General features: G+C 37.9%; 1 protein-coding gene across 1 annotated transcript in view; it reads right to left on the bottom strand.

The window, feature by feature from the left end:
- Positions 1-25,675, bottom strand: part of WWC2 (WW and C2 domain containing 2) — a 61,417-nt gene that overhangs the window by 16,394 nt on the left and 19,348 nt on the right. Inside the window, exons 6-17 of the mRNA XM_057370172.1 lie at positions 23,248-23,377; positions 22,446-22,592; positions 21,392-21,465; positions 18,152-18,394; positions 13,159-13,248; positions 11,659-12,266; positions 8,078-8,201; positions 7,193-7,273; positions 7,023-7,109; positions 3,767-3,959; positions 1,896-2,066; positions 993-1,105 (exon numbers count right to left, since the gene is read on the bottom strand). Coding sequence (XP_057226155.1) covers positions 993-1,105; positions 1,896-2,066; positions 3,767-3,959; positions 7,023-7,109; positions 7,193-7,273; positions 8,078-8,201; positions 11,659-12,266; positions 13,159-13,248; positions 18,152-18,394; positions 21,392-21,465; positions 22,446-22,592; positions 23,248-23,377 — 2,061 coding nt within the window. The remainder of the gene's footprint in view (positions 1-992; positions 1,106-1,895; positions 2,067-3,766; positions 3,960-7,022; positions 7,110-7,192; positions 7,274-8,077; positions 8,202-11,658; positions 12,267-13,158; positions 13,249-18,151; positions 18,395-21,391; positions 21,466-22,445; positions 22,593-23,247; positions 23,378-25,675) is intronic.

Here is a 25,675-nt window from a genome sequence, read left to right as displayed (position 1 = left end):
AGAAGTAGCTCAGGCTTATTCTGAAACTGAAAAAGCTCACCAAAGAACAATACCAAAAAGCCCAGACCTGCACCCATGCATAAGGTATGCATATTCCTGACAGGGAGAACAACTATCATCAAAATGCTCCCACTAAGTTCATGTGGCCCGTTTCTTTGGTGCCTCCAGCGAAATCCAGCAAGCACTACTACAGCTCACCTTCAAGGTCACCTTATGACAACACTACACTACATTCAGTAGCTGTAATGTTGATAACATTGAAGGACTTTAATTATAGGAAGTTCATAAAACAAAAAAGCAAGTCTTCCTTTCCCCCATAATAAAGCATGTAGTTATTTCTACACTGCAGCTAAGAAACGATACAATAACAGAACTCAAATAGCAATTTAGTAAGAAATCTGTTCTTGGRAAAGCTCACAATTTCTTCAAAAACAAGACCATCAATGGAAGTACACCCGTACTGACTTTGCCAGACAGCAGCTCTCTTCAAATCCTATTAGTTGCTTATTACAGTTAATTCAACTATGATATGTGATATTTTGCTACACCTCCAGTGGCTTCACAAACCAAGTGCTTTCACAGGAAGATGGATGTGGAATGGTGGAGCATTGGCAATAGGAGTTCACAGAGCAACCAAGACACTGTAAACCTAAAAGAACATGAATGAATTGACCACACAAGAAAGCAAGGCTTTACTCCAATTTCAGTGGTGGTGAGGCACTGGAACTGGTTACCCAGAGAAGTTGTGGATGTCCTTTCCTTGGAAATGTTCAAGGCCAGGTTGGATCGGGTGTTGAGCAACCCGGTCTAGTGGAAGGTGACCCTGCCCATGGCAGGGGTATTAGACTGGATGATCTTTAAAGGTACCTTCCAACCCATACCATTCTACAAGTCTATGATCTCCGAAAGTACAGCCCTTTCATTGTCTAAGAAAAGGAAGAATGAGCTGAATCATTTGGGCATGAACAGTGCGGGAGGAAAAATGGCTTTACCAGTCTTCCTCGGAGGCCCTTTGCTCCTTTTCCTTCTCCTCATCCTCAGCCAATTCTTGTTCTACTGCTTCCAGCTCAGCAGATGTCCTCTCCAGCAGAGCTGATACGGCATCCTGCTCCCAAAGAAAAAAACATGAAACCAGAATTGAATGATATATAACAGGTAAAAAAATGACAACTCTTGAAGGGCTGCGTTACCCTACTGCTCCCTAATGTTTGCAGAAACAGTGACTCCCAGATCACAAGGATAATAAGGGGTTTGAATTGTCAGTGTATAGCACATTGAATGACTATTTTGATAGAGTAAATCTCAATGAAAATCAACTAGTTTTAAAATGATCATGCAATCAAATATGCTTCTGTCATCCTTCAATGTATTTTCTCTTCTTCCCTCATACATGTTCTTAAGCAAAAAAAAAGGTGCTCTTCAAAAGTTACATTTTCTATGCAATTCTCTTAAGAAGAGATTAAAACAGAAAAGCTTATTTAACCAGGAGAGTTAGTATGTTTTGCATAAACATAATTTTCAATGCAATGGCTTTAAGTATGCTGATTCAAGTAGTTAATAAATAGCAATGTTTAAGGTGTGCATGTGAAAATAAATTACACATTCAGGGAAGCTCCTCAGTAACATTCTTTCTAGAAAGAAACACAGCTGAAGTGTTTCAAATTGTGTGTGCAATTTTGTATCCAGAAAAAAAACATCTGCCCTATGCCCACTGGCTAGCAAATCTGATTCCCCATATAGGCCCCACTCACACAAAGTCATGCYAGACAAAAGTGCAAAACCTTGGAGCTTCAGGGGAGGGCAGTTCACACATTCAAATAAYGACAACCCAATGGCACAGTTGGAGTCTCTGGCTTTCTTCTTGCAATCACAGTAATAGCCAACACATTGCTCACCAAGTCCAGTGAGTCCAATGATTGTGACTGCTTGCTTAACAGAAATATGTATTCCTCACTTTGTTCCTTGGGTTTTTTGCCAGGAATCTGCTTGCAAGGCAACAGGTTGTACCACACAGTGCAGGTTTCATCAGAAAGTGATAAATCTGCCAGACTGATCTGAGTCCCAGCCTGAACAAAGTAAGAAAAGGGAAGAAAATAATTTAAATTTATTTTGTTCCCTGCAAAACAGATTAAATTAAATTCTACTGTACTTACCATGCAAAATAGGCAGCACAAATTTGACATGAACCTTAATTCCCTTTTTAACGGTACAATTTTCCATTTCTCTCCACTTCCAGTTCAAATAAACAAATAGAAGTACATGGAAAAGTCCTTCATATTGCTCATTTTGCCAACTCTTATTTCAGTCTACRGAATTTCTCCCACATGCACACTTCCCTTCCCCACCACAGTATTGCATGTGCCTACTCCAGTGCATTCAGTAATGAAAATCTGTGCAGCACTAACTCGTGCAGCAGCGTCACATGATTTGTCARTTGTCCCATCACAAAAATCATCCACATGACAAATAATGGATGACCTTGTTTGCTCTAACCAGGGAAGGAGAAGATGAAAAAGCCAGTAAAAGAGATTAAGAAACCCTTTCATTTGGACAAGTGCTGATATCCACTGAGTTGGTACTCTGGGAAAATGTCAGAAGTACTCATGTTTCGGCTGTGCCTTGGAGATTAAAATCCTCTGTTCTTTGGCAAAGCGTATTATCTCCACAGCTACTGGGCTGCATACACAGCTCTTGCCAAGACTCTGGCCATGTTGCCCAGGGCTTTCTGCTGGGGATGGTGCTCCCAGCTCTTTCATTCAATCTTGTGAATAACACTTGTGTTCATTGGGATTTTTTGTTTATTGTTGAGCCCTTTCTTCACCTTTGTATTCTGCATGATGTTACATTTGTGTTCTGTCACCCTTCCCTTTCCTCAGAGGAAAACTCTTCCATACTAGAAAAAGCCAACCCATTTCCCAGGAACTAAGCTAAATTCTACATTTTAGAGGTGAGAGGCTGTTTCACAGTAGATGGAGCTGACGAACCCCAGCAGATTCCAGCATCTCCTCAGTGTGTAGTAACTGAAAAAGTCTCACTGTGCTGCTAAAATCCCTCTCACGGTGAAAAACTAGACTTGAGTAGTACCAGGCCATGCAAAAGCAATTTGAAAGTAAATGAAGCATCACTGATTTGGTGATGACTACAATTAACAACAAAATTTAAAGTGACAGCTTCCAATGGGCTGATCTATAAATGTCATGCCTTTTTATTATTTTAACAGATCATAAAGACCAGAAAGGTATCCATAATATAATCTAAAATAACGTCCAAAACGTATTTTAGCTTGTTCTTTGTGACAAGTTGTGATAGTGTGAGTTTGCTTTCTGTTTTTTTTTGTTAGTTTTTTGGTTTTTTTCTTTTTTTTTTTTTTTTTTTTTTTTTTTTTTTTTTTTTTTTTTTTTTTTTTTTTTTGTTTTGTTTTGTTTTTAACCGTGGCTCTCCTTCAGCTTTTACTTAAAGACCTAGTGTCAAAATAATGTTGCATTGGAGTTTATGGGGGTTTATATATAAAATAGAAAAGACGGAATATCAATCTGTAATTCAAGGGTTAAGGTAGTAGTAGAATTATCAAAACACCTTCCAGGATTAGATTCTCTACCAGGAATTTCAGAGAAAGGCAGTATTCTAAGTACTATAGCAACAACTAAGTTATGCTTCAGACTTTGCCTCCAAGTGCTGTGGAATTTTAGCAGACTTGACCATCAAAATAAGAGAAACACTATAAACAAATGCATGCCAAAAAAGCACCAGAAATAAAAATGCATACCAAGCATTCTTCCCGACGACTTCTACTGACAGCACAAACATCTATTCTCAGTGTCTTCTGTAGCAGTGTTACTGGAGAAATGGCTACCCTGAATATCTCATTGAATAAAATGGTTTCCATGGCAGGATGAACTTTAGTACGGAACAGACAGCTGATATCGGTGGAGGATGGAAGTACTGCTACTCTAACATATCTGTCGGAAACAAAAGGAAATCTTTACCTCTATTTGAACTGGCACTTGTTGGTGATGCATGATAGAAACTCACCCCATCAATTTAAGGACTGTATAGCATAAAAAAGGAACAGCAGCTTATCAGTGGAATGGAAAAGAGGTGACAAAGATGAGTGAGAAACTCCTCCCTTGCAGAAACATTTCCCATAAAGGAWTTTTTGTGCCTGGTAAGGTAGTAGCAAGAGAGGTAGCAGTTTCTGACTCTGTCCAAATTTATCCTCTAGTTTAGTGCTGTAAACAGTGAGGATCATGTCACAGATGGGATGAAACATGACCTTAATGTTAATTTAAAAAATGAGAAAAATTGGGGTGGATGTAAACATTAAACTCTTAGAAGGATATGAGCAGCATTGAAAAGCAGTGATATCTTTTAATCTTTTAAGGAAACAAATCAAACAAAAATTCCAAAGAAAGCAGAAAACTAAGGAAAGCAAGGAAGAAAATAGCTAGGGCCATCGCTGCTTGAGATCAGTTCGTAACATATTAAGTGTAACTTGGAAGAAAGCATCTTGCAAGCTAAGTTTAAGCACAGATAGTAACTTGAAATTGTTACAAGGCTGCATTCTTTTTATATAACAAGTATGAATGGATATTATGTGGTATTAGCTAACTTGCAGGTCTCACTTTAGTAGCAGCTTGACAGAGTAAAGATATTTTTAATGGAATTTGTATGTGCTATTTACCTATTGCACCATTTCTCATACACACGAATGAGCATAGGAATAGTTTTACATCTTTTCTGTGGCTATCCATTAGTCTGTTTCTAGTACTGGCTTTACAAATAAATGACATTCACTGGAGAACAGAATCTGAYGAAGCTGGCTAAAGCAAGAAGAAAGACTGGGCCAAATTAAATCATTCTAGAAAATACTTTTTATCCTGAAATTTATAGTACCACAACTATATTTTCTGACTTCATGCATAGGTTTGTTAATTTTATTTAAAAACTTAATGTTGCATTAGTTAAATCAAAAGAAATTAGATCTGTGAGAAATTTTACTTTTTACTTGAATTTGGGCATAGTCTTTATTCCCCGTTATGCCAAACTTCTTGGGATAAAGAGCAAAATYTAAGTTGTTTGGTTCACATGCATAGCCTGGATAGCAGTATCCAGAATTCTGACATGCCAATCCTGACTGAAGGRGTAGCATATTTTAATTCCAGTAATGCTGCTGCTGTATTCATGTAACTGTAGGTGAGCAATTTGCTTGGGCTACTGAAAACAGCCATTTTAATAGATTAATCAATTAAAAACATTTATAAAAGAAGTAGGAATAGAAGATAAAGTGTATCAAAAGTATGCTTAAAAGGTGGTTCACTGGAACTTTCTTTTGATAACTGTGTGCCAATTGCAACTGGCATCAGGCCAGAATGAAGGGTAAACAAAAAAGCGAAAGACAAATTGTTCTCTYACTTTGTTTTACAGGAGTGGTTACTTCCCTTTTTATTAATAAACCTGAAGAGTCAATCAATACCTCAGATTTTGCTGTGACAAACCTGTGACTCCTCAATTGATGAAGAAGTGACCTTGATACAGTAACTCTTCTACTATGCTCTACTAGGCTGCAAGTGAAAAGCTTTTACAGCATCAGTAAGACCTCATGTCAAATCTATTCCTCCATTTGTAAAGGTAAAATACTAATTTATCCAGCTGATGTTCTAGGAAATGCAGCTATAATGCAGCATCATTTTCCAGATCCAATTTTTATTCTATTATGTATCTGTATAGATTATACATAGATGCACACAATTTCAAGTGACAGAAAAAAAAAGCTCTTTGCAAGGTCCTGCCTTTACCATGCCCCTTTTTCYTCTTTGTTTTGTGTAGCTTTAGTTTCATCAAATCTCTTTTAGCAGCATCGGGTCTAGATTTTTTGACTCCTAAATACAACTTCACACTTAATTCCTAAAAAGATGCCAGCTCTGACCTAGCTTTATGTTACTGAACATCTTTTTAATGTTCTAAATTATTTATTTTTCATCTCACCTGCGTCAATTTATTCTTCTATAGTTTTTTCTGTGTTCTTGTTGTAAATGTTAGTGGACATGGAAGGTCAGCAGAGGAAAGACCGAGGTCAGAGAAGGAAGGATAGTAGTAGACCATTTGTTACTAACAAAAACAAACAGAAGAATCCAGCAAGCACCYCGGCCTCTATCATTAATGCATTCTTCCTACACCCAGTGGCTTCCTCTTTATCTGCCAATCAAATTTAAGGCAATGGGGTACAAAGGGAAAGGTACCAGCAAGAAAACGAATCCTTGGAAAATTTGGTTATGTCCTACTCCAATCTTACTAAGCTTTTCAGCAGTTAAAGGTAGTCTTACTATCTGTCAAAAAGCTCACTTGAGTACAAGTGTTCCCAAGGCAAGCTGTACTTATTTATACAGATGAGAATTTTGGAGCAGAAACTCAGTGGTAACCCAGTCAGGCCTTTCTGTTCATTTTCTACATATGATTTGCACTGTATTTTACTTTTAGACTTTGCATGTTGGTCCAAATCTGACTCAAGAACTAATTCTTAAGAGAGCTCCAAGCTCCTCGTCAGGGATGATGTATCTCAGTATGACTGTGCTTGTCTACTTGCAATATATTAAATTACCCCTTTCCTTTAAGAGCTCACTTAAAAGACAAATACTGCTTTAAATACCTGTTTAAATCAGAAAGACACATAAAYGTAAAAAGACAACATTCTGAGCTGAAAGGATGACAAAGTACCAAAAAAAAGTTTTTAGTAACTACAGCTTTGCTGTTTTGCACTCACAAAGCTATAGAATGTTTAGAAGCACTAGATAAAACACCATTTAAAAATACTTTTTATTCCACTTTAGTGGAATGTGCAAATTTCCTGATAACTTCTTTTTCTTGCATTGCTGGAATATGCTAAACCTAAATATTACAAAAGTTTGAAAAGTTTTGTACATATTTTAGTGCTCTTAAATCAGCGGATTCCTTTATAGACTTCTCACTATTTATTATTGCACTCTTGTATTTCAATACTACATCTTAGTGATTGTTTGACTTACACCTTAGAGCCAAGGGGGACACAAAATGCTGGAAGATTTCTAAGCCGTACTATGATCACCACAAAACTCGAATTGCCATGGTCATATCTGTTAAAGAAAGGACAACATGAGGGAAGTTTACTATTCACATTTGTATATAAACAGAATTTTTCCCTTTGTTGGTCACTCACCTGAGTCCTATTTGTACYTGAGCAGCCTCTAGAGTTGTTGCATCATCTGCACTATATACAATATCCTCAGTTTCATTTGGTCTAGGAAAACCAGGCAAATACTCAAATTAAGGAAAATTAAAGTTAGCTTTCAGCAATAATTAAGGTCTGCATACACAGAACATATATCCCTTCTCCTAAAAACACTGATTTAATGACTGCACTCCAATTGAGAATTTCAGAGCCTACACAACAGCAGTTTCTTTTAGGGACAGTCACTGCTGGAATAGTCTGACAACTACAGCAATGATCCAGAAAAGCCTTATGATGATTAMTGAATATTACAGGCAACACCATATAAATTAGTGTGAAGAATCTTATAGAAGCTGTCTGGTCAAAAAATAACAGCAAATATGTTTCTTATACCTGATCACCCCAGTGTACATTGAACTTGAACCTGCACTATTTTAATACCAACATTGCAACAGAGGTTTTCTTGTCTTTTCTACAGCCTCTTTTAAAGAAAAGAAACATAAAAAAAAAGTTATGCAATCTTAAAAATCCTTAACAAAACAAGAAGTAAAACCAGTAACTCTGAGTAGTACCAGTAGAGTCACATGGCAGAACCTGTACAGTTGAAATCAAGCTTTTCTCTTGAGAACACTTCTAGCAAGGAAAAAAAGCCCAAGATTATAAGGAAGTATATTAATGCTATTCAGTGAATTTACAGAAGCACAAAAAATAACCCAAATCAAACCTCATCCTTTGGTATATATGCCTTCTTTTCCATCTGAAAGTACAAATTATTTCTAAAAAACGCAGGGCTTATTAACAATTTCTGCTGCAACTGTTCATAGATGTATTAAAACTCTTGGTGGAAAGACTTGCAAGATTTCTCAAACCTACTGTTTCACAGAAGCTTCATATACACCACTATCTCCAGCTACAGACTCATCAGACACAGCAGCAGACACACAAGCTGTTTTCTCCTCAAGCAGATGACCAGCTGTTTGTCTTGGTAAATCAACACCTACAAAAATGAAAAAGAAAATTCATCCAAGAGATTAACAGTCAGAAAGAGAGATGAGCATAGCTCAGAAAGTTGTCAAGTTGAAAGCGGTGACCCTTAACTGAGTATCACAGAGTAGTTTTGTTCCATATCATTAAACATTCTGAGCCTGTACTGCTGTTACCACATATTCTGGCTACAGATATAACTAGACTGATGAACTTGAAAACGTTCCTATTATTCYTTCCCAGACTCTTATGATCACCCTTATGTGTTGAGGTAGTTATTATCATTCATTATCAACCCTCATTTTCCTGATCTTTAAACCTGTACTTGCCGTGTTCACATYCAGCACTGTAGTAACACTTCAGCTACATGCCAAGTGCTTGCCTACTGTTTATTAAATATTCAGAAGTCAGACAGACACCCTCTCCCCAGTGATATAACTGCAAGAAATAAAATCCTCTCTGGTTTACTATCATCAAAAACTTCCTATGCTACAGTCTCTCAGTGACGACTTAGCTTTAATCTTCAACTTGCATTCATATGCTAGTGTCATGCCATTAAGCCACATTCTGCAGCACAGTAAGCTGAGGGCCTGTGCAGTCCTTTTATCTGCCAAGGGGTGAGGTCTTGGTATGCATTATCATCCCCATCTGAATCATGACTTTACATCCTGTTAAGATGTTAAAATTTAAGGCTCCAGATTAGATGATTGATTGCTGCATTTGTGCTTTTATTTATGGCAGTAGGAATGCTTTCTCTTTGATGATGAAGTGCTCTTTCCTTTCCCCCGCCACCATGAGAGGGGTGAAGGTGATGACATGATTTATTGATTACCCTTAGGAATTACTACGGCAGCCTGAATTGACTTTGACAATGACAGAGACTGACTGTGGAAGAACTACATGATATTCCAACTTGGTTTCTGACAGCAAGGACATCTGCAGAGGAGAAAATATCTCTATGGTTCACCTGTACAGAAAAGTCAGAGACAGCCAGAGAAACAGATGAGCCTCGTATCTAGAGAGCCAATGTAGATTACATGATGATAGGAGCTGTACTACCTTGGAGTCTTTGTCTATGCCCAAGTTAAGATTCAGCAGTATTCAGGTCTGTAGTCTTGTAAAAACCTAAGTGTGTGGRCTGAAATTTTCTATGCAGGTTTTGTGTCTCTGGCTGAGCTTGTTCAAACATTCCCATTCAGCATCACAGCAGTTTCAAGAATGAAATTGGAGTAGAAACAGTGAACTAACCCCAGGTATGTGTCTCTCGCTGTTAATGTACTAAAGTCTCCTCATGAGGCACATTTTACTGTGGAAACCAGAGATATTGAAGTGTAATTAGTTAATACCTGGCTTTTCAAAATTCAAATACTTGTTTTGGCAGCCTTAATACAGGTTTTAAAAAAAATTTGTATTATACATATACTACATGAGGAAGTATCAGTATGAAAAAAATCACAGGATTAATTTACATGTTAAAATCATACCTACTTATATAGACTTAAAAGACAACCTGCCAATATCCAGAATAAGAGGTCCTGAAAATTTTTAAAATGTTAGACAATCACAGAATGCCTTTGAAAAGAATGATCTATAGAAATAAATTAAAACAAACAAACACACAAATCTGATTCCACATAGCCCAAAATGTTCCCAAATTSAAAGCCATTTTGAATTCAGCTCTCAGACTAGGTGAGTTGCAACCAGATTGTAGAGATAGACTGAAAATTGTTAATTTGGAAAGGATATGCTGCTGAAATAGAAGCAGGAAAATTATTATTTCAATTTTTTATAGTATGGTTCTAAAGTAAAATAACTACTGTGCTACACTATCCTGAAAAGACAAAGGACAGAAGGACCCCTGCCCCCAACTTCCCCCTCCATGTTTTTTCACTTGCTTTTCACAGCATTCAGATGACCAGGACATCAGTCATTTTCTTGTTTTCTTTCTGCACAGTGGAACAGAGTGGGGATTCCCAGCTTGTACAATGCACACCATAGCTTTCTCTTCTGGTACCACATTGCTCTGGCCAACACTAAAATTGCTGCAGTACTGCAGTAAGCTAATCTGATTGGACAACAAATGTTACAACAATTCCTTGAAAGMATTAAAAAATAGAGGCAAATTTCTCATTAAAATATATAGCTGTATGAGTATGTCCAGGTACTTGTATTAAAAACTCAAAAACTCCAAGCATAAGGGTTCAAACTTGGCAACAAACCTCAAGAGCTAGTCTGTATTTGTTCTAAAGCATCCAAACTCCTTAATTATCTGCTTCCTTACCAGCTCAGAAATACAGCTGGAAATGCTAGGTGCTGACCAGGTTTCACATAGCGCTGCCAGTGCTCAGCACTACTAGAAATCTGTCTCCCTCAGTTCCTCCTTGAGAAAACAGAAGTGCTCAGCACTACTAGAAATCTGTCTCCCTCAGTTCCTCCTTGAGAAAACAGAGCTACTGGGTAACACAAACAGGAAAGGTTTGCAACACAGTTGAAGACAATGACACAGAATGACACTAGAAAAGAATAAATGTACAGAGAGAGCACAACAYACTGTCAGCCCTAACAAAAGGCAGCAAATCAAGCACTCTAAGGCTGAGCACAAGCCATCAATTCTTGACAGCTGGTATTTTTGAAATTTGACTCTGCAAAAGGTTTTGACAATATAAGATGATTAAGTATGTTGCATTGCTTTTACTGCAGACCAGAAGCTGAATTCATCATATCTCAAAGTAAAAGTTAACTAGTTACTAAGGATACCTTGATAACTCACAGTCGTTCATCCCTTCTGCCTTCAAGGGAAATATGCTTGAGAAGGAGATGTCTCATTCTTTTGAAGATTACCCACAGACGGCAGGGGGAGCCTAAACTAAATTAGGAGCTCTGTTCTAACTTGGATAAAAAGCTAAAAGCTGTGAAATCCATGTTAAAAAAAGGGAGAGACTCACTGTAACTCACATGGCATGTAGTCACCTGTCTTTATCAACTCAAAATGAACTGCCGGTCTTTCAATGACAGCAGGCTCAAAAATTCTGAGTCCAGAAATCTTGTACTGAGGATGTCAGTTTGTATTTCAATCTTCAGTGAGAAACAAAGTATCTGATTTCAAGRTATCAAAAAACCAGCAGAGGGTATTTGCTCTATGTCCATACCTCCTGATAAAACYTAGGAACTCCATACATCCTCCCTCAAAATCCAGCTCCAGGTTTTTGTGTTCTTGTTTTCATGACAGATTGAAATACATGAACTTCCTTTCTGAGACAGCTATTGAAAAATGTAGATGGAATCAGGGTGATTGAATCTCTCTGCAGCCCAAATTAGAAGTCAGGCAGCATCCCTCAGAACTACTGACTGCCCACCACAGCAAGTATATGCTGATCAAGATACTGTTCAAGCTACCTCCTCAATTCAAGAACCAGCTGTTAACTTTCAYGTTACAGATACAATTTACATTAGATTTTTTAAAAAATTACCTGAACTTCCTTCATGAAGAGAAGGCAGAGGCTGCCTAACATTTAGATCTTTATCATCTGTAGGAATCTGAGATCCTGCTCTGGCTTCAGAGTCCAATAATATTTGGTTCTCACAGAAGTTTATGCCTGCAAAATCACCTGAAAGGTCAGAGTCTTCAAAGTCCGTAGTGAGGTGATGCAGAGGGGAATTTTGAGCTGACACTGAAAATGCAGCTTCTAAAACCAAGGGGGAGCCTGGAGGGGATAAGGAGGAGAGTGAGGACCTGGAAGACAGTGATGTCACAGATTTGGGAGGTTCAGTCAATTTGGGATGATCTGCAGCTGAAGGAGAGTCACTGTAACCTAGTCTCCTATGGGAACTGACCACTTCATTTTCATGAATAGTAGTGATAGGCCCCGAAGGAATGTAAGAAGTTTTCTCTTGCAATATGAAATCAAGTTTGTACTGATAGTCCAGATCTGAAATTTGATCGCCTTGGTTGTAGTAGAGATCCGTGGAGCTGAGTGAGTTTAGTGACCCTCTGCTCGAGGTGTTCAGAGACCCCCGGCTGGATGCCAGGGATCCCAGACTGCTCCCTGAAGACACAGATAACGTACTGGCTGAGAGGCTGTGAAGGAAGCACAAACACATTCTGATGTTACTAAACTACACCAGCACAAAACACAAGGAGAGAGAAGCTTGACTGAAACTGCCCTGTAGTAGTTTACAACCAAAAGCTGCTTGAAGCATTGTTCTTTAAGCACCCATACCWGGCTGCAGACTACCAGGGTAATTTATACAGCTCATGGCCAGTTACCTAAGCCCCTTTTCTTCTAGAGAAGGCTGCAGATTTGACAAACTTGTCTGGCAGTAACAGCAGCCTTCTCAGCTRTTACATCCTGTCAGAAAGCTGCTCCACTCTGATGTGGGAGCTCATGTGGTTAATGTGACAGCACAGGGATCCCCAAGACAGAGCTTATGACAGCAGAGGGGTGTTGCCACCTCTAGAGCAATTCATGCAGTCCACCCTCTGCCCAAGTACTTGGGAAAAATGCCAACTAGAAGACAGCTTACAGCAGAACTKCATCCCATCTGTATGATAACACAAACTCTACATGCACAGTAAATCCAACTATGTTAAGTATGGCAAAGGTCATAACATGCAATCTTGTCCTATTAATAATGGCAGATAAGGAGTCCTGCCAGGCCACAGAAACTGAGTTTCACTGTCTCAGTTCTGGAGGTCTGCTGGGAAAAAATGTCAGGAAAAACACTTCAAGCAGGCCTTTCTAAACACTTAAAATTTGTTCACTGAACAATAATGGAATAATCAGGTCAGAAAATTTACTGAAATTATACATCATATTTGCAGGGTGACAATATGCTTGAAGCTATTACACTTCCATTTTCTTATTTAAATGAATTTTGTTGAGCTTCCAGCTAARAGAAAAACCTAAAAATCAAGTTGAGACATCCAGGTCCACTACAAACAGGTTTTACATTATGCAGTACAGTCTTACCTCCTAAGTTGTGAATGCAGGTAGGTAGTTAACTTTGTGGTTTCTTCAAGTTTCTGTACTAACTCTTTTCTTCTCTCTTCCAATTTTAATCTGCAAAAATATGTACATACTAGTTCAGAAGAGCATTACAGAATAGTAATTTACAGATAAAAAAAAAGAAACAAAGTGAAGATCCCTCATTTTTTATCAGTTTGCCAGTGACTAAAATCTAAAATACTGCATTATCTCTCAGTCTGATTGTAAAACCCCAGCTGTTTCAGCAGAGTGACTCTACCTGCAGAACAGCAAGCACTGTAACAAACCTGCTGAGTGTACAAGCAAGCTGAGGGTTGGGACACTCACACTGTACCAAGGGGAACATGCGCCTAATAAAAGAGTAACAGATGAACACTGGGAAAATAGCTGCAACTTCAGGATAACAGGATCTGCACTCACACAGTTTTTAAAAGCCATGCTGCAGACTGCCTCCACACTTCATATACTTCCAGGAAAAAAAAACAAACAACAAAACAGAAAAATACTCAACAAACCAAAACAAACCAAAACCAAAAGAACATTAATACCAGTAATACCAGTACTAGTTTTGATATTTTGAAGTTTGAAATCAAAGCACTCCCCTTAATTTCAGAATCTTTATATAGAGACAAAGCACAGCAAATCAAAGCAGCATTCAATGAAAGGTTCTGAGATTATGGACCATATTTAGGAGTCCTTGGTAAAGATTTCTACATTCCCAACATTTTTGTCAGTACCTCAGAGCCACAGAGCATTGTAATGCTCGTCATCAAGTTCACCTTTATGAGAAAGCAGGATTTATTCCCTCCTGCTTTGTTGTGTTGCCAGCTTTAAAGCCACAAAACCGGTACTCTCCTCTTCCTATTGCCTGGCTGCTAGTAGAAATGATTCATTAACCTTTAGAGTGATTTTTTTTTCCCTTTTATAATTCCCTTTTATCACTCCATTTACAYTAAATAAATTGCTTTCTCTCAATGGATTCAGCTAAAATCCTCCTGTAGTTGTGGATTACTATATTCTACTCCAACCCTTGCTCAGTCAACTGACACATGTCACAAGTTCTCAAGCAACTAATCTGAGAAACAAGAAATTACCACCCCTTCTTTAATGGACTAAAAAAAAAAGGTTGATGGTTCATTCTCAGAAGTAGTTCCTTGAGCTTCCTGGCATCTCAAGGACATATACATTAAAATTCAAATGCAGAGAACAGTTCAAAGAAAAAACAAACACCAACCACTGCTTTCTTATGCAAAGTGAATTAAGTGAATTAGATACTCAGGAGTGCCCAGAATTCACTCCCTGTGAACATCAGATACCAGCAAAAAGACATTAAGTCCCTGATTCAGCAAGGCATGAAAARTACTTGCTTACACCCATGCTTATTCAGTGAGCAAATCTGGGTTATGTAAAGGTGAATAAGTTACCCCGAGGTCAGCCAGGGTGTGACTTCCACTCCATTGCCCACGCCACATGTGCTCTCACACTGCAGTGATGTGTTCATCTGCCAATACCTGCTAAGGCTGTTAAAAGCACACACAGTATTTCATTCTTCACTCAGGAAGACATACACACAGGTTTCCACACTAAGAATTATGTTCATCTATAGCATCAGACACTGTTTCCTATCATTTTACTATTTATTGATGCCTTCAATCTTATTTTAAAGCCTAATCTATCCTGCTTTTCCCAAGCAAGAGTGCTCTTCACTAGGTCTTTTGTGGTTTTCAGTAGTGAACTATCATTTTTTTCCTCAAGGAAGAGGCACAGAAATTGCTCTGTGTTCAGCTACTAGTGGTAGRAGACAAGAAAGAAAATAAAAGCTTAGGAATTTCTCTGACTGAAGTCCTCAAAAGACATACCTACAGCCACTTCAAGAGAGACAYTATAGTAACTGAGTTTGTACTACTAAATTAAAAGTTTGTCTTTTTTTGTCTCCAAAGCACTGTTGACAGTTTGTTTTCTTTTACTACGTTAAGGAGGATGATGAGATGTAATTTATCCCTTATAATTTAGCACCTGAAAAAGATTTCTTTCCTGAAAGTAATTTGTAATTAAGTACTAGTAATTAAATACAACTATTAATACCTGCAGGCAAATTTCAGAAATATGTTAGTCACAAATCACAAACACAAGCCAGATGATGAAATCACCTGTGGAAGTTCAAGGAAATGCAGGAAGTAATTTCACTATCTCATTGCAAATTAAGATTCAAGGGAAGTTTTTTCAATCTACATCAGGCCAAATGGAAAAAATAAACAACCCCACCTCCAAAATTTTCAGACATTGAACCTCCCTCTTCATAGCATAAGCAGGAACTTTAATACCAAAAAAAACCCCGTGTAAACACCTAAAGAACCATTATGTAATCTATTCTGGCCTCTCTCAATCTCTCCTGTTTGCACCCCTTCTATTTAAATTAACCTCTCACTCATTGCAGGAGGGACTTCAGTGTTAGTGAGACATATTACTCTTTTGATCTTAAATTGTAGCATTGCTAAGAGGGGCACAGAATCTTTACAGAAAATACATTAAAAAGTTAAAGGGCACATACCTCACCTTTCAGTACAAACTTAGRTGGACATGTTTGTTTGTGACAGGCACAAGAGCAGGTGCCAGATTTGCAGACAACAGCAGAATGAAGTACTTAAATCACGGACCTGTTCAAATGGCTGTGTTTACTTGGGAGATACTGCCTAGGACTAAAGCAGTAATGGAATCTCCCTGACAAGAACTCGGAGGCAAGAAAGTAGCAAGTAGTTCTCAACAGTTCCACAATCCAGTTACTTCTACACAGTTCCTTTGAGGCTTCTTAAAGCAGTCGGAGTATGCCCTGTCTCTGCCTTTTTGAAGTTGATAGGTTATGATCTATACCCTCCTTCTGTAAATTGAATCACGTACATCTACTAGAGGCAACTTCAGCATCCTGCTCCAAAATAACCCAGGGCTATGCTGTAATGTTTTTGTTTTAAGTCAGAGCACATCTCCTGTTTCTTTTCCCTTTAGAAATAAAAAAACCCAAGCCACTAAACCAAACGAAAAAGCCTCATCATATTAAGCTGGCACAATCCACAGCTTCTTATGCTGCTGCCTCATTATCAGTACCTGTGAAAACACTGCAAACTCAAGGCATTTGTGAAACCTCATAGAAGAAAATAGTAATGCAAAAGTACAAAATTTTGGAGATGGCATGGGTCCTCCATTGATAATGGAGAGAAGAATCTCCCCCATCTCCAAGAAACAAAGTGCTGATGATTGATCTGATGCAATTAAATGTATTTTTTTTGATTAACATTTCAGAAAAAGTTTCATCATCTGAATCCTTCTGAAAATGAAGATCTATTTTATGTTTATATTAGACAAACCAGAAATAATCCTCAGAATATCCTGATGTGAAAGAATTGATGCGCTCTTAAGTCACCAAAGAAGACAGTTTTAATACAAACAGTTGAAGGTAGATATTCACTGAAGATTCACTGGAATAAAAAAGCAAACCAGAAGCCACCACAAGTGCTACCTCAACCAGTAGAGCATAACATATCTTACATTAACCTCAGATTAAAAAAACCCAAACCCAAAGTCCAAATTTTCAAGATTAAAAATCAAAGGAAAAAAAMCTGAGGGATAGGGAAGGGTGAAAAGCAAGCTCTAACAACTCATTGTGCCACTATACATGGAAAATTCATTTCTTCTTGACAACAGGGGATAATTTTACTTGCCCTTGGTACTCCAAGTTTGGTACCTGACATGTATGGGAAAATGGTCAGGTACAGAACCTTCTCTGGCACTAAAGCAAACCCAAACACAAGATTCAAACACCAGCTACCTCTTTATAGCATAAGTCAAGATTTAGCGATAGAACAGCATGTTATCAAAACCTTAAATTCAAATTACTTATTTGTGATTGTGRTTTTATTATTGCCCCCCCTATTCTCCATTTATTAATGGAAGTCAGAGAGCAACAGCTCCATGGTACTTTAGACACACAAGCACAGACAGGTATCTTCTGTAAAAATATAGTTCCCTCCTTCTAAAATATATTTGGATTATCAGTATAATGCAGTTTATACCATTATAAAGAGTACAAATGTTAAAAAAAAATCTTGCCTACTACACACACTGGTACTTTGTAAACAAAAAAAACTTCCTTATTACTCAGCTACAATTTAGGACTCAGCTTGTAATGCTATAAAAGGAATTTTGCTATTGCCATACAGCACACACTGGAGCAACAGCAGGTGTTTCCTAATGCAGGGAAGTAAGAAAGCCACACAATGCTGATTGTATTACTTCAGTAAGGCATACTATACTGATACACACAATGACATTTTGTGTTTGTTACATTTTATGTGGTCTACAGGTGCCCCTAAATTTATTTCCACTTAGAGCTGATGAAAAGTCTGTTTGTGACAGTCAGCTTTGATTTTCTCAAACTCTGAATCTGGCTAAAAACAATTTATTGTTGCTTCACTTTCCAGTTAGGTAGTATCAAGTTAGGGAAGTTCTGCAGCAATTATGTTTCTCATCTGAACTTTTTAGGTTTTTTCCCCCTTTTGGTTGCATTTTTGTGTGTAATAAAACTCGCAAGGAGAGAGAGGCTTCAGATGTTGCAACAATCGAGATAATCTTTGTAAGCTGAGTTCAAACAGTTTACCGCTATTATCAGAAACAAGTGAATGATGTATAGCCTTCCTGCTGGTATGTTGTCATTCCTCAGTTATTTAACATCTGTCACAGGCATTTTCATGCTGGTTACAAACACAGAGCAACTGATACTGCAGAGCACATACAGTGCTCTCACAATACTTGAAGACTCCTTTGTGTTTCTGTCCATTGGGCTAATAAGAAATTTAATTAAGATCTACACAAAACAGTCACTGAAGGAAAACAGCCCATCAAGGCATAGTTCAGGGTCTGTAATGAGTACAAGGGTTAGATTGCAAAAAGCAGCATTTAGTATTAGCAAAAGGCAACCCCTTACCTTTCAGCAAGTGCTTGACTAGGTGTGCTTTTCACAGACACCAGCTCTTCCTCAAGCCTCTTCCTTTTTGCTTCTAGCTGCTCTAGCTCATCTGGCGTACGTTTGCGTGGTGTAATAAACTGGAGTTCCTTCAAAAGCTCTTCTTTCTCATTGATTAACATCAGTTTTTCCTTTTCCACATCCAGTGCTCCAGGCCAGGCTTCACTATCTAGCTTAGAGAGTTCAATCTTCAAATTAGCCATGCTAAAATAAAACAAAGCAGATTTGCCTGAGTCCAGCACAGCACACAAAGCCCAGGAAAGAGAGAAGTTATAGGATATTGTGAAAGGTTATAACAAGAGGATATAACATTTTATACTCAAGGCCCTACTTTTAATTTTGTTTCACAAGAACACAGACTATGCCAGTGAATCGGGCCACCAATCGAGGCGAACAACAAGATGCCTATGCATTAAAAATTAGTTGCTCCCATTCCAATGCCGAGTTCAAGCAGAAGTCACAATGTTATTAAAAGCTTTACTGAAAGCAATCTGGTAACAGAGTAGTGGCACCATGCTTTACTCATTCACAAGTATGATGGATTTCTCCTAAGCTGTTGGAGGCTGATTGCTCCTCAGAAACAGACACGACCATGGTGAAAGAATGTGCACCACAGCAAGGTGCTCACTTCAGCAAATCTTAAGACAAAAGCATTGCTCTTCTACGCAATTAAAGAAAAAGGCAATACGACAGCAGCTGCCTTAAGGRAAAAGAGATGAACTCAACAGTTTGAGTCTGTGCGATTGCTGTTCCCATTGCAGAAAGGAGGGATCAAGCCCACCAAAGCCCCTGAAGCCTTCAACCCATTTCCAGAAAGATCTAAAAGGAAAGACTGCTCATGATAGCTAATTTGCATAGAAAGCAAGAAACGTAACTCCAGGGCGAGGACAGCTTGGCCATAAACTGGTACCCCCACAATGCCTGGGTGGTGCCCCCAGGACCCTGGACACCCCATCAGATGGATCTATGCTGGAGCCAGGACTGGTGATGTTTGTGTCCTTCTGCTGTCTCTCTTTCTTCCTTTCGCTCCCTCTCCCATTTTATCCTGTGCCCTATTCAAAATCCATCACCCCTTGTTTATACTAGGAGGTCAGGGACTAACATCCCAATTTCCATGCTCTATATATAATTTCTTATAAAAGTTTGTAAGTTTTTGCAGTCTCTATGACTTTTGTCTGACCTTTTTGACTGTGGGCATCTAGGAATCKTGGGTGCTCCATTTCCCTTAAGGGTGGGATACCACAACAGGCCAAAAAGGAACATTAGCTAGATCTTCACCACATCAGGATAGGATTGTCAGCACATATATATGCATATCAGACCCTTCTGAATAACAATTGCAACTGAATTCAGCACAGTTATGAACACTCCACTTCTTCAAGACATTCTGCTGGCTAAACAATGTCAAATCTGCAATGTACCAAACTAGTCAATAATTTTCAAGTAGAGAAGATCACTTACAAGATCCTCTCTTTACCTTAGCTATTTTACCACAAAATAATTGAGAAATTTCACATTTAATATTTAAAAAAAGATGGTCAACACTTACTAAACTATGGTTATGGTTGCAGTGGCCACAATATTTAGGGGCGGRATGTAATTAGGTGCTGAATGTCAGGTGCAAACTAGTATGTATCTTCATTATTACAAGTGACATACAATGAAATTTCAACCCATATTCTTGGCTAAGTAATTTAAGAGAAAGTAAGATCCTGTGTCGAAGTACTCCATACTCTGAGCACTATCCTGCTTCTTCTTTTTTCTCTCCCCCTGCATCCCCCCACCCTGTCCAAGACAGAAGCAGCAAACTGAAGATTTTTGTTCCTGAAAAGGGAAGACAAAATGCAATGCTGGGACTTCTTGGTATCAAGACACAGTCTTGATACAGAGATGATCTAGTTTTGGATCAAGAACACTTGAGAAACAATGCCACCTACCTGCATCCAAATGACTACCTGACAATTAACATAACGTACATGATGATTTTCAGCCAAAATAATGCATGTTCAGTACTGAACAAACACAACAGACTTAGTGTTCATTGATTATACAATAAGGTTTTATGATCCATCATGRGGATATAAAGGATTATTGGTAAGGATGGTAGCTTCTACTCTGTATGCACATTTGAAATTAGACAAAAACATAAGTATGCAGGCTCCTGACTTTAAAATCTAAAAGCAACTATGCTATTACTTGGCACTTAGAAGTTGAACATTTATTTTTATAGTTTTCTAAATTATTATACCAGAGTTTTCCAACTGAAATAATACTTAAATCTCAGATTAAATGGCATTTTAGGCCCAGTTTTTATCTGGGGAAAATGGTATCTTTTTTATTTTGTTGGTCTGTTTAGTTCTTCCTAGTTAAAAACAACTTTGGATGTGGAATAATGCTTAGAATTCTATTTTGGCTTAAATKATAAAGACCTCCATAACAAAAACAATAAGGCTTCTGAGCTGCTGACAATTAATTTGGCAACAAGTATTAGAAGTACATATATTAGAAAAGAATGATATATTATACATTATATATTATAATTATATATTAAAAAATAATACCACACAAGAGCACTATTCCTATAGTAAATCTTGCCCCAGTATTATGCAGCACTTTGGCTGCACCAGAAGACATCATTTGAACCCTGAATGTTCTGCTTTCTGATGCCCATTTTCCAGTGCTTTGGCAATTCATCAAAATGGCACCACTTTCATCAGCAAGCACCACAGAACTTTATTTGAAAGGCATTCCACATTCATCAGCAGAGCAGTTCCTGATGTCTTTTCTCCTCACATTAAACTAATGAAAAAAACCCCAATCCATAGCGATAACAAGTTTTTAAATTATCCAAAGTCCCAGGGGAAAAAAAGAAATAATTAAGCCTACTAAATCTGCACTGGAAGTCTGGCTTTAGTGGTATAGTAAAGTGAAATGATGATCTTGAAGAAGGATATAATGGAAATAAATAACCTGGCGACTGCTTTCATCAGAAAGCCAGATCACTCTATTCCCTTAATCCTGGAACTGCCGGTAATTTGCCACTGTTGTAATTTTGTTTCTGAACACATCCTGCTAAGGAGCAGCCGCAGCGTTCCCGCAGCCCTGGATGTCGCCCGCTGGATGTCGCTGCGAGCACAGCGTTGGAGCCACGGGCGCCCCCGGCCCGCGCTGCGGCCGCACGCTCCCACCGACCCCCGTTACCTGCGCTTGGCCTCTTCGTACTGCAGACTGAGTCTGACCTTCTCTGCTAAATTCGATCTACTTCTTGCTCCAATCTATTGGGGGGGAGAAAAAAATGTAGCCTGGTTACCATGCAAAACTTTTAAAAAACCAACAAAACCTAGGCAGAGGCTAGAAAAATTACAGCTTAAAGAACAATAAAACTAGTCCCTGTCCCCCCCCCCAGCCAGCCCCACACATGCAGTTAAATGCCTATTTAAGATATCATCTACTCGGATGTACAAAACAGTGCTGTTTTCTTCTGASCCACTTCATATATTTTTAACTACTGTACTACCAATTGCCCATATTCCAGTAAAGCCAGAGGATTTTCTATGAAGTCTTGCAGTAACTGCACTGAAAATTCTGATCTCCTACTTTGAATTCTGCTGAACTCAGAATTTCAAACTATGTCAGTGCTTTTCAAATTTAGACTATATTAAATTTGTTACAAAACACAGACAAACTCTTTGTCTGGAAAACCTTGTATACTCTCTTACAAACTTTGCTTGCAGAGCTTTAAAGAAGGTATCAAAATTAAACAACCTTCTGTGTATGCAAAATATACCAACAGTGAAACAAGGTTTTACTAAATCACTGAAGTAGTTCCATGAACAGTTTTTCAGCTGTATGAAATGAAATCACGCATTTAAATTCTGAGACCTTTTTTCCTGAAAATTAAAAAGAAGCTTCATATTTACTTAAGTCTGAAATTTGAAACATATCCTACAGACAGATAAAAAAAAATACTATTCACTTCTCCCACCTTCACTGTACTGGACCTATTTGACTAAATCAGATTGTCATAAATGTTTCATGACAAATATATAAAGTTCATCTGAACGTTGATTTAAAATTCAAGGGGAAAATATCAGACCAGTAATTCCAGTGTGAGTGATTCTAAGTAATTCTATGAAGCAAGTATACATATATATGCTATCTGCAGCAGCGAACAGACACTCGATTCCAATTCCATTAACTGTAGCATTCTGCTTCAATTTCTCTTTACACTGGACAAAATAGAAAAAAAGCTTACCTCACCAGAAATGTCAGTTTGAGACCCTGTATCCAGAGTTTGTCTAGGGAAACAAACCTGGGAGTTTACACAGCTAGAACTTAAGTCTGGTTCAGATGTTTCAGTGGTTTGGTCAATACTGAAYTTCTCCCGCAGCTTTGCAAGACTCTGTCCAGGAAACAGAAAAGGAAGAGGCATTTAAGTTTCTTTGCACTTTACCATGTTTATACCAGTTTATCTCCAAAAGATATTTACATAAAAGGCTCTACTACAAAAATTCTGTGTTTATTTCATATTAAACAACCCATCCTTTTAATCAAGAATTAGTAGGTGACATTAAGTGTGAACATGTGTTAGCACCTGTGAAAATGTAAAAGCTACTGTATCTGTTTTGGGACTTCATGTTTTTTAATTTGTGAACCAATTATGTATTTTGCTGATTAAAAAAAAGAAGTCTGCTTTCAGGAATGGAAACAGAACAATTTGGATTAGGAAAACTTTCATTGATTTAGAAAATGGTCAAGTATTTCAGAACACATATCAATTTTGTCCACTTAATATTCTAAATTGTGCTTTAGAGATAACATATGCATCATACCTTACAAGTTCCAAAATAATATATATTCTCTGACATAGAGCAGCTTTTTGAACTAGGAACGTCACAGGCTTCAGTTTCTGCATCTGAAATTTGATTTTAATACTAGTTTGGCTCAACGAATTTTGAGAGTCCCTTAAAAGGATAAAATGCAAAGTATTTATCATCAGGGAAGTGAGTCATGTTAAAAGAAATCCACACAGAACTTGCATTAACCGATCAAAATACCTTCATTAAATCTTGTTTTTCTCTCTCGCCTGAACTGATCGCCTTTCTGATGGACTTCAGTTCCTTCAGGATAGCTTTGGCCTCACACAGTTCATACCCGCTCTGGCCTCCAGACATTTTTTGGTCAATTCTGTGAAAAGAAGAGAATATTAATACCAGACAGAGAAAGTCATACTAATATCTCTGCTGCTCTACTTCAGGCAGAAGCAGAGTTAGAGAACAGAAGGGAGGGAGATGAGACCATTTCCTGCAACTGACGGGGAAAGGGAAAATGACATTGAAATCTCCATTCAAATACTACTTAATCCTTGGCAAAAATGTAAAGGAGCACAAAGTTATTGCTGACAATACTGTCAAAATTCCCCTTCCCACCATAACCCTCTGMAGCACAGAAACAGCTTTTAGGTACACTTTTCATACTAATAACTGTTGTTTCTCCTTACAGAAGAAGAATTTATTACAAGCAGTATCCTTCTGTCCAAACCCACACTGGGACATGGGCAGACAGGCAGGCTTCTTGGTACTAATCAGCCTTTCTGAGCAGAAACATAACCAGCACATTCTTGTCTCAGCTTCCCTCCAGTTCACCCTAATGCAGGGCATTAACTGTCTGGAACAGCTGTTCTGCTCCGCCAGTCACCAGGCTCTCTTTATGCACAAAATCTCTGGATAATTAATACCATATGTCATAGATTGGACAATTCATTAAATTTCTGAACTACCAATGATTTTAGAAACTGTAACTTGGAAACAATAAAAAAACCCTCTCCTAAACTTAGAGATAAAGAAATTATTCATTTTATCATTTTAGTATTTCCACATTTCTGTCAAGAACTACAGTTTGTAAACACATTTCTCTGGTCTCTAGTTTAACTGAACATTTCATAGCATCATGGAAATGACTGCAGCTGTGCTTCAAAAATTAAAACCAATAGCCATCTTGACAAAAATCAAGCATTTAGTAGAGAATACATTCTTTTATCATTCAATCATTTTTCTGTTTTTTATCACCATCCATCATCTTTGCTGGAAGTTAACTATCTTGTGAGTGAGGAATGAGCAAATAAGAAGTGATCTCAAGCATCCTCTGCAAGAACAGCAACTTGCACAAAACACCCGTAACTGTATTCTATTTTTCTCCAAGTTTTGGCCACAAAAATATCAAAGTTCTAAAGATCTGTAAAACTGTGAGCATGTCTGTTCTCCTTTCTCTACATTCTAATTTTTGTACAAACTAAACTGCATTTATGTGTAAGGAAATTACCTCTGTGACTTGGCAATCATTCCTATTCAAGGATATAATTGTTTCAGCTTGAAAGTTCCTCAAACTCTTTCCTAGGCGGACACTTACTGTCTGACAGCTCTCCAGTTTTGGTAACTTATCAGGTTGCTAAGGTCAAATAGATACAGGATATGCCAACAATTGGGATCATGAATGAACAGCTGGGTAATACACCACATGCTGTCTGGTAATATGACATGCCACATTCAAATTGCAACCGCTTTATTCTGTATATAATTAAGATAGACAAGAAGGATCTCTGATATATAAGATATTCCATCATCCTGTTTTAAATTAATGGGATTAGTACTGTTTGAAAGTGGCTGACTGAATTTTAAAAACAAATGTCCATTGTGTTTCTGTGGAATGCTGTTGACAGTTTCTGAAACATGCTTTGGATTCCTATCAAAATGGCTTGTGAGCAAGCTGCTTTAAAACAATACTTCATTGTTGAATTAATAGAATAAAACCAGCATGATTGGCTAACCTTTAATCCTGGGACAGCATCATGAGTTTTTAATACCTTAAGCTTTAGATTCAATATGTCTTTCTTCTTCTAAATTTTACTACAAATGAGATCTGATTCATGGTTAAATTCAATCAACTATCCTTGCTCATCTTTATATGTTTAAATAATAAACAAATTTTACATTTCTGTTTTAGTCAAAATGAAGGAGGATAGAGACTTAACTGGCATCTTTCTAAGATGCTGAGGATTTTCAGTTCTCAGCTGATTTCAGACTCTTCATACAAAACCCCCACATTTTTCATGTATTTTTATATGTCTCTAATGATGACTGGTTACCTCGCGGACCCAATTTTCTTTCTCACAGTTAAAAAAATGCCTATTTTATAGAACTGATCTATCAAAATACACAGGCAACAGTTTTCAAGATACCTTGGYTAGAACTGGGAACTGAACTGCAATCTCTTAGCTCCAAACACAGATGTTGTGTCATCCTTTGCAAATCACTTCTCCGCATTTAATCCTCTGCCTGGACTTTTCCCACCTTTTGTCCATTTTCCCTGCATATTCTGCAAGCTCTCCAAGACAGAGATTATTACGTATCTGACAGTATCCTGCCAAACACAGGAGGTCCTGAAGAAAAGGGTAAACGTACCCAGGCAACATCACGCTGCAATGCT

The sequence above is a fragment of the Malurus melanocephalus genome, unplaced genomic scaffold (assembly GCF_030028575.1).
Source record: "Malurus melanocephalus ecotype Western Australia unplaced genomic scaffold, MMel_1.1 scaffold_121, whole genome shotgun sequence".
Classification (NCBI taxonomy): Eukaryota; Metazoa; Chordata; class Aves; order Passeriformes; family Maluridae; genus Malurus; species Malurus melanocephalus.
The sequence above is the reverse complement of the archived record's forward strand: the minus strand, read 5'-3'. Positions and strand labels throughout refer to the sequence as shown.